This window comes from Ostrinia furnacalis, unplaced genomic scaffold (assembly GCF_004193835.3).
Source record: "Ostrinia furnacalis isolate ACB-3 unplaced genomic scaffold, ASM419383v2 OfSCF7086, whole genome shotgun sequence".
NCBI classification, from domain to species: Eukaryota; Metazoa; Arthropoda; class Insecta; order Lepidoptera; family Crambidae; genus Ostrinia; species Ostrinia furnacalis.
Genome location: NW_021137325.1, coordinates 188,847 through 198,815, shown reverse-complemented (window position 1 = coordinate 198,815; position 9,969 = coordinate 188,847). Strand labels below are relative to the sequence as shown.

The window sequence follows — 9,969 nt, the reverse complement described above, 5'->3', positions numbered from 1 at the left end:
ATGTTTCACTCATATCAATCTAGATCAACTGTTTTCTTAGCAAATTTTAAGGTTTCGAATCCGAAAACACTGAAATGTTTGATTTATCGACGTCGATGTACGATTTAATAAACACATATACTTAGATGGGTTTTCTTTATTACCTCTTTATTTTTTCCTAATTAAACCTAGTATTCTCATACGCATCACTAGACAACGTCTCTGGCTCAGAAGTTTTGGATTTGATTTCTGTGTGTCTCACACAGTCTGGTAGTGTAGAGTTTTCTTCTAGTTTGGTTAAGACATTCCAGGTTTGAATCAACCTGATTTTCCGAAAACTGAAGTTGTTACAGTCTCAGATAAATATTTTCAAACATAATCCACGGCATAATCTTTGATTCGATGACTTAACAAGTTGCTAAGCAAGCTGTATTTGAAACACTTTTCAGGAGTGGCTTATAACTAAAGAGGTCCCAGCGTTAAGGTAGTTAAAAGATAAGCATTTTTTTATTTATGTTTATTCATAAGCAATAAAAAGTAATTTCCATATGTGTCACAAAAATGTAACTTATCAATACATAGGAAAACAATGGATACTACATACATCAATTGTAAAATTATAGTAATCGTGTTGGAAGCCACTAAAGGACACTAAGATTCAGTATTTATTTGGTATTTTATATTATTTGACAAACTACGGCCATGTGTGTTCGCGCCTCACCAAAGTGTAAGAATACCTATACAAGTGTAGGAATAATGTTGAAATGTTCGGTGCTCTTTTCGTCCAAAACATTGTGAAGGCACTTTTAATTTAGGCGTTTCGATAAGACAAAAACGAACCTTAGTAACAAACACAAATATCAGTTTTGGTATTTTATGAAACAAAATTGAGAGTTTAAATAAGTTTTTTATGACAATTTTACTTACATACTTAAAAAGTTGCTTCTATGGTTTTAAACATATAGCTTTGAGAGTGTATGGTGAGGTGTACAGCATACCACATCATGGGGAGTAGTTTGACAATCAATTATTTATTTACCAACATATTTTACAGGAAAGTTTATATTTAACTATATAATACATCAGAGACCATAAAATCAACCTTTAAATCAACACAAGTCGCAAACTATACAACGTGAAATTATAAAAGTTCAATACTTATTATAACATTAGTTACCTTCGTATTTTACTTCAATAAGTCTTTCTAAATATTCATTCATTTCCCTACATTACTTTTCAAATGTCATTGAAGTATGAAATACAATCGCAATTAATGAGCTCATCCTTCATTTCACTTTTCACTCATATTTGTTTATTCATTTTATTAATTATATTTTCTTAGTATAATAATATCTATAAATCGATTGTATAAGTTCGTAATTATTAAATTCGAATATTTTAACATATGTATATTAATAAACAGGTTTTATTTCGATAAATCACAAAACAATCTTTAATCAATACGTAAAATTCAAAATATATATTATGTGTGGTCATAATAATAAATAATTACATAATCTAGATACCGTATAAATATATTAATATCAGGTGTACCGGTAAATGCTAGTGAAATATCGTTTGCGACATTAGTAAGTTTGAATTTGCTTGTGCCACGTTGGTGATATGTGTTTGATCGAAGCAGCAAGCTTGTCCTTGTTTGAATCAACCCCAACAAATCTGCGTATCCATTTAACAATCTACCAGTTGTCTAAATAAAGAAACTGAATAAGATCTAACATTAGAGGAATTTATAAAGAAGTCAGTATTTTTTTTCTAAGGGATTTATTTTTTTGTAGAAAACACACAGCCCTCACCAAAGTCTACCGGAAACCAATAAATTGCAGATTTGTTGTCATTGCTTCAATTTTTACAATCGATGTCTATAGTTATGTAGAGCATTGAACACCAAAATTATGCAAAAGTATTTGAAATGTATCGCTGCATTCAATTCATGAATCGCTAATGTCATAAACAATACCACACAATACTACCAGTAACAAAACTATCATATAACTATAATATAATATCTTCCGGTAAATAATAAACCCAATCATGTAGGATTACATGTTATATCATTCGCCTAGCCTATGATAGAACTTTCGAATTTGATCACGAAGAGAAATTATTATCAAAACTACCTAGTGTACTTGTCCATAAGGTGAGTGCATTTTGAACTATAGGGTAGTGAATATTGCATTGCCAACATGACGAAATGAAACTTAAATACATTACAGCTAACTACTCTCACGATATATTTATTCAGTATGTCGATGAGTATACAAGCACAGGTGTACAGGGTACCTAATTTGGCACAAAGACATAATTCGAGCGTCCAAATAACAGATATAAATAAGTGCAGAAATTAATGAAAAGTTCAAAGGAAATAGTCGTTTCAGTGAATTATAAAACATATCAAATGATTTCTAATAATTTTAATCCATACAAATTAATCTAAATAATTGCAGAAAAACGGGTAAAACGTTTACCTAATCGATGGATTAAAATTATTACTCTAGGAAAGGGTTTAGGTATCTATCTAACACTAAAGTCGCACTAGGCTTTCTATTGTCATATTACCAAATATTCATAAGATTGTGACAATATTTTTACTAGTTTTCCTTGGAGTAGTTACAATAATTTTAAAATTAAAAATGATTCATAGCAACACCTCCTAAATGCGGATTTGGAGTTGTTTATAAAACAAATTTCCTGTATTACGCCTTTAGTGGTTAGAATAGACGGCTGCAAGTAGGTGCAAAAACTGAAACAACTAGGGGTAGTAATTAAAATTTGGTGAATTTGAAAATTTTACTATTGATATTGTCATTTGCATCATTAGAAAAGACCTTACGCTTCAATCATCGTAGGTCCAGAGTGTAAATAAAATTTAACATCTATTAACTAAAGTATAGTTTCAACGGGTGTAAGAAGATAATAGATAATTTACATAGAATATGGAAGAACGAGGTGCAGTTCGGGTTGTGGCACATGAATTTCTTTGGAACCTGGCTTCAAACGCGGACTGTACACGGATGACAACACTTATACTCATTACAGATCTCATCTGTTCTACAATAAGAGACATTCATTAATTGGACTTGTAATAACACAACTTTTAACATGATCTTCTGAGTACAGAAGTAATCGTTCATCTATTTCATTAAATAGGTGCCACAGAATGGTTTTAAACGTAATATTATCATACCGTTACGTATAAGTACCTCACATTAGAGCCGCACGCTTATACGTTCGGAAACTAAACACATGAGCTGTTTGAGCTTCGTGGGGTATTGGATAGATTTATCTATTTGAGCTTTTAAACAAAGTTGTCGAGCGATACAGTGAACCGACGTGCGGTGACGTATCTTCTTCCTCCGGGCTTCCAGCAAAGCGGTCGGGTCAGGGAAGTGTCGGGAGCGGGGGCACACGTGGTGGCGATCCGGGTTCTGGATACGCGGGGAGCACGCGAGTGACAGCGCCGTACAAGGGCAAAAAAGTGTGACAGCCAACACTAGCCTACATAACTGAACAGTCCACTCCTGTAAATTTTCCTGACTCCACAAACACGACAGTGATAGGAAATTGTCAAAACGATACACGGAACTAGCTGCCTATAGCGTTGATATGTGTAACGTTAAGTTTTTTGCTATCTCATATTGCAGCGGTAATATTTTGATTTTTCAGTGTGCCTACCATGAGTTTACGTTAGGTGAGCTCGCTAGCGAATACGTCAAAAAATTATATGAAGATTTTATTTCTTGAAAGTAGCCGCTAGGGGCGCTGCACAATATGTCATACATTTAAATGTCATTTTTTTACGCAGTCGCTAGCGAGCACACCTAACGTAAACTCATGGTAGGCACACAGTTCATAACATGCTCACGTTGGTATATGAGTTTTAGAGTTGCTGTCTTCTGCTGTTGTTGTCAGCGTTGTTGATTTGGCTCACATTTGTTTTGATTGGGATTTTCATGTCGTGCGTGTGCAGCCTCGGTATTTACGGAGTGGCTGCCGTCACATAGGCTGCAGCTGAGGGGGTAGTACCGTGGTGTCGGCGGCTAGTGGCGGTGGTCCGGCGCCAGCGACTTGCGGCTGGCGGAGAGGTGCGCGCGGGGCGCCGGGCGCTGCGAGCGCGGCAGCGTGGTGGGCGCAGGGGGAGCCGCGGCCCCCGCCCCGCCCCCCTCGCCCCCCATGTCGCGCGGTTTCCACACGGGCGATCCTACAACACACCAAACACCGAACTCTTTAAATTCAATCTTCGAATCGCGCGATGCGCCGGAACAATTTGGAATGATGGCGGTTTGCACTCTACCGATTCGCCAGGTGGTCACGGGCGCGAGCAAAGAGTTGAATGTTTGATGAACGTCGTCGTAGGGCCGACGTCGTGTACTCTTAGTACGAATTTCAAGATTACGATTATTACACACTTTCAAACCAATAGGTTCCGTTTTTTCTACTGCTACGTTGGTTGAACTCTACATTGAGTAACATCATAGAGTAGCACAAGAAAAAAAAAGAAGAAACTTATCGGTTTGAAAGGGTCGAATAAGTTGTAGTTATCGTAATTTGATAAATCGTACTAAAAGTACAGGTAGAAATCGTGCGCAGCGGGAGGCGGGGGCGGATCGGCCTGGGCGGGCGGGCTGGTCATGGTTCCGAGGCAACGCGGTCATCGAACATTCAAGCGGTGGGCGCATTCTTACCCGTAACCGTCGATCGCTCGGGGCCTCCTCTATTTACTATTACCTAGGTGCAGCGTCAGGTATCCCGACCGTCATCGTCTATCAGTGTAGATTAGAGGTGAGTGCATTACCTAAGTCCACAGAGAAATAGTGCACACCTAATTGAAGCACTACGTGAGCGAAGAAGTTTTCCTACTTTATTCTATAGATATAATGTGGATATTACATAATATTATGTTTATTTAAGTGTGTGTATCATGTTTATAGCCTATTTAAAACGATTTAGCATATTACTTTAAAACTATGTTATATTGTTTATAGCATCATGCATTACTGATTGATATACTATGTTTATTATACGTTTATTACTATAAGCGATTAATTAAACAGTACCCAGACTGCATAAGGGATACATCTTGAAACATTTATTTGCTGAAATCTATTACGACATTCATTTTAAGTTAATTTTTATATGTTTTTAATTAACAGACAGCATACGAGACTCACTATTGACGCTATTTAACAACCATTTGCAATAAAATTGTTTAGCGCGATTTTTGGATGTAATCCCAATGCTAAGCTAGAACGTTACTTCTCTAGATGTTGGTGTTATAATAGTCGAGGTTGAAACAATAGTGTCAAGTAAACAGACAACTTAATCCTAAATTGAGCAGATGAAGAATAATCAATATTACGCGAGAAATAAATATAGTATCATTAACAATAGATAGTTTGAAATGGAAGACTTAATGGTACAAATCCATGGCCATCTACATACGTAATCATAATTACATTAATCTATCGGGATGTATGTATAATAACAGTCGATGAAATTAACGAGAGAGATACTATTACGAAGGTGATTAAGGATTAACATCAGTACAATTCCACAGCCATTATTATATAAAACTTAGCACTTGGATTATCTAACATTAGTTTATTTATACGCAATATGGTTGTTATTATTCATCTACCTATGAAATTACACAACTAAGTATTTTAAGAATGTGTAGTTGTTATATTAAGTACAATACGATTCTACACATTAAATATTGGATTCATTTCATCATAATTTGAATATAGGTTAAAATTTTAAAACATTTAATTAACGTATACATAATTTGAACGTTGGGTTGATTCATAATGAAATCTGGTTTTTAAATTAAACATTTTATGAATCCTTTGCGTACAAATTATGGAATTAAGTAAATATCAATAACTTTAATCAACTTATAATGAAAAAAGTCAATAAACAGTAATTTGACCATCATCAAAGTATCGTCATTTTCACTAATCAATTCCTTTTAGCAATGGTTTAGACAAAGTCTCCACCATGTTATATTAGATGATAAATATACATAAATAAATCACAATGTGATAGATCTTATTTTATGTAAGTGCCTACTTTTTCTCGCTCAAGTTAGGTTAATGTTAAATAATAAAAAGTAATTAGCAGGTACAATAATATGTTTAAACATGTATTTGATCGAATTCGCTTCGTTCGGTGTGACGTGTGGAAGTGCAAGTTCCACGGTCATGGGCAATGTCCTCTAGAGTTTCGATGCTGCTGCGGTCAGATGAAGTGTTCCTGTCAGGAATGCGGGACTGCGAAGCTAGCGTCTTCCTTCTAGATTTGGGGGACTTGCCCTTCCCCCTATGCTAGGAGGTTTTAGCCTGCCTTTTCCCAGACAGGTAACATTGCACGCAAGTCGGGTGCTCAATAGCCTTAGTAATTGACTCGGTAGACTTAGATACCACAATCCCCATCTTCATAGCCTTATCCTCGGCTTTGGCCAGTTGGGAGTAATGAGTCATCCTATCCAAAGAATTAGTGCCAAGTCTTGCTAGTTTCTCACCGCTAGATTTGGATGACCGGCGGCTAACATTAGGCGATTTGCAGGGCGATCGGTCGAAGCTAGCCTGAGGTGTTCGCATGATTCCCTTTTTCGGGGCAGGCTTTGGCGACCTGGATCTATCAACGCTATTCTCGCGAGATTTCATGATACTTCCACGCGGGGACCTCGATCCATCAAAACTCTGTTGGGGTGATCGCGACTTATCGATAGATCCACGCGGGGACTTTGACTGATCAAAGCTGCCTCTCGGAGAGCGATGCATAGTCTTGGTTTGTTTCAGGCTAGACTTGTTGGGAGATTTGCAAACAATTACTTTGCTGACGCGATCTCTCTCAGGTGACTGACGATCTATAGACCTGTTGGGAGACTTGTCTCTATTGATGCTGCTGCCGCTGCAGGAGCGTATTACTTTGATCTTCCTCTCCTGGCTCGAGCTGCTCTTTTTCTCGGGAGACGATTTCAGAGATTGAGATTCATGCTTACCTAGTTCTTTGACCATCGTGGGTTGGTACTGGGTTGGTTGATGCGAGGATTGGATGAGTCTAGCTTGGCTGCCCGTGCTGCCGGCACTCAGAGTCGACGTCGTGCTGTAAAATGCAAATCCCGCATTATTGTTTGTTTAAATATAGGTCGTGCATAAACTGTTGACATATGTATGAGTAAAACAAGCAGACCTACGCGAATTTAGAGTTTCGATAGAATGTGATGAGTCTGGTGCCAATCAGCGTTGGTGTAGGTATGGTGTGTTTGCTGTACTTTTGTAGCGGTAACCCATACATATGTTGGTACCTTAGCGTGAGGTGGTTGGGAGTTCTGCCTAACCCTCGTTTGGCAGGCGGCTGGGGCGGCTCGTCCTCGCCCTCGGACTTGGAGCCGAGGTCCGACTTGTCGGTGTCTGGGGGAGGCGGCGGCGGCGCTCGCTTCACGCTAGTCTCTGTCGTGGGGGGGAGTGGGGAGGCTCGTGTTAGTGTTAGTCATGCGCCACCATCACGTACATTACGATTAACGGCTATTAGCGGTGCAGGTGTTACAGGACTACTATGGTCCAGAGCACTCTAATACTTTACGTTTGGAAAAGTTTTAAATACTTCGCGTCAAGTATTAGAGTGACTCATTTTGTTAAATTATATTTCAAGCTATGTTAAGGATCAAGCACTAAACAGATATGTTTAATGAAAGGAATGATATCCATGTATTTGATTAATTCGTTAGTAGGAAGGCTATTGATGTTAGTGTCTCTTACCAGCAGTGTCACCTAATGTTTTGCTTCGGTGCCTGAAAGCAGGTTCTTCTTCTGGAGGCGGTGGCGGAGGTTCGTCTGCGTCTTGCGAGTTCTCACGCGAGAGATCACCAACCTGAAATGTATTACGTACAAAATCAGCATCCAAATTGTATAGTTCCGTAGCAAGTGTTCTGAACTAGGATTTCATTTTACCTCGATATTGCCTGCCGATAGCCGTTGTCCACTTGTCTTTGGTTTCTTTGTCTTGCCCAGAGTTTGAGAGCCCTGCATCACTTGCACCTAGAATAAAAAAAAAATCATTTATTAACTAGCTGTGCTTGTGGCTCCGTACACTTACATAACGTTTGCAAGTTCTATTCATAGTTAACTTCAAAAGTCAATCTGGTAAGCTGATCCAATGACTTACGATTTATTTGTTGTCTGCCTTATGAAAAAAATGTTTTCGTACTACTCAGTGTTGATCTCTCCGGCCTCCAAATGTGTCTCGGTAAAGATCCAAAGGATCTGCTGTGTACGAGTAGGTAAGTATTGTTCATTGACTCACAGTGCATCTCACCTGATGCTTGGGCCTCTCCCGGTCGCGCTCCAGGGTGTGTGGCGCCCGAGGTGGGGCCGGCGCGGGTCTCGAGGTGGGCAGGGACATGTTCCGAACCGACTCCCTAATAATCTGCCTGATAGTCTTCAGGAACGCGTTGCGGAAGTCCGCCGTGCTGCTTGTACAAAAACAAAGGTATTTCGACTGTATTATTATGTTAGCAATATTGTTAATCCTGTGTTACTTAAGACTGCCGCGACATAAGCACAGCTTAGTGCAGCAGCCGCTAGAAAAACAGACTGTAAACCCTTTGTTGGCAAATAAATACTTTTTACTTTTACTTTGCTTTTACTGCGACGGAACTGTTAAACAACGGATTTAGGGCATTGGCGTAATTACTGCTATAGCCTATAAACTGCTGACATTCATTGAAACCGCAAGCGTTATCGTGGCTAATAAAAATAACAAACGATCAAATTATGAGTTTTATTTTAGTAGTTTGGTTAGTCGTTTGAAAAAGCTCCGAGTTTATGGCAATATTAAGAAATCACGAGTTAGTTAACTACGTTGTTTTCGAAGTATATTGTAGCGAAGTTAATAATTGTCGATACGATCGGCATAATTATGGCTAACGACCACGCCATCGCTTGGAGCCATTGACTTATAGAGTAGCTGCCAAAAATGAGCGTGATTTGTAAAAGTCGGAACTAGGGACTTCCCGGAAAAATGGGATCATTTATATTATTCTTTGTTACGAGGACATGTTACTGACTGCTCTTGATGGATCAAGCTGAAGTAGATACCTATATCCTTTACTTGGATATTTATCTCAAGTATACCTAATATTCATAAAACACTTTATTTTCATTTATTATGTCTTGTCTTTTTGTGTGATAGCTACGATATTAACTATGAATATTTTTTAACGAAAGCTGAAACCAAAGAAAGATGCAAAAATGACGTGGAAGACAGTCTTATGCAAGGGACCATTTTGCAAATAGATTTGAGTTTAACTAAATAATTTCGTTTGTAGTCTAATGTCGACGTGAAATTGTAAACTCCGTCTGTTTTAAGGATAACGTGAGGTTGTCAACTAACTACGTCAGATTCCTACAAATCTCGTATGAGAGCACTTTAAATTTTATCAATAAATAGAATCTAATATGATGTAGAGTTGAACAAATTGGTTTTAAGCTGTCTGTAGAAAAAATAAAAAGTATGAAAGTGGTAAAAACTCACCTGTTGGACAGCACGTAGACCTTCTCGGAGCGGCGCTGCAGCTGGCTCCTCAGATGTATCAGCTCCCACAAGAAGTGGCTGTCCATGTCTTTGGCAGAGGACGCGCGCACCTGGACCTCAGTCACCGGGATCAAGACCTGGTACCTGATGATCTCTACTTCGTTCGAGTTGTTCTTTGATGACACACCCTAGATGAAGAAAAAGGAAAATTTCGGTTAATTTTCTTCTTTGCCATAGCCTTTCTCTTATTTGGGGTCGGCTCTCCTCGTTCTGCGGCGCCAGGACAATCTGTCCTGGGTTGTCGAAATATTTGTTTGGGCACGCTAGTTCCGGGTCAACGTGGACCACCAGGTTTAAAACGACAAATAATAATATAATTTGTGACTGTACGTGTACAAAATATATTTTGATGTGGATTTCATATCGTGATTGCTG

The 9,969-nt window shown here is 38.6% G+C and overlaps 1 protein-coding gene across 9 annotated transcripts in view; it reads right to left on the bottom strand.

Annotated features, from left to right (window-relative positions):
• Positions 1–3,807: 3,807 nt before the first annotated feature.
• sif (guanine nucleotide exchange factor still life) overlaps positions 3,808–9,969 on the bottom strand; it is a 114,689-nt gene continuing 108,527 nt past the window's right edge. For 2 of the 9 annotated variants that reach the window (XM_028319072.1, XM_028319078.1), the window contains 6 exons: positions 9,535–9,722; positions 8,305–8,473; positions 7,953–8,039; positions 7,761–7,872; positions 7,307–7,451; positions 6,077–7,104 (listed from right to left, as the gene is read on the bottom strand). In XM_028319072.1, coding sequence (XP_028174873.1) covers positions 6,321–7,104; positions 7,307–7,451; positions 7,761–7,872; positions 7,953–8,039; positions 8,305–8,473; positions 9,535–9,722 — 1,485 coding nt within the window. In that variant the 3' untranslated portion in view covers positions 6,077–6,320. Of the gene's footprint in view, positions 4,199–6,076; positions 7,105–7,306; positions 7,452–7,760; positions 7,873–7,952; positions 8,040–8,304; positions 8,474–9,534; positions 9,723–9,969 lie in introns of those variants that run through there. The other 7 variants (XM_028319079.1, XM_028319076.1, XM_028319075.1 and 4 more) reach the window with 7 other exon arrangements.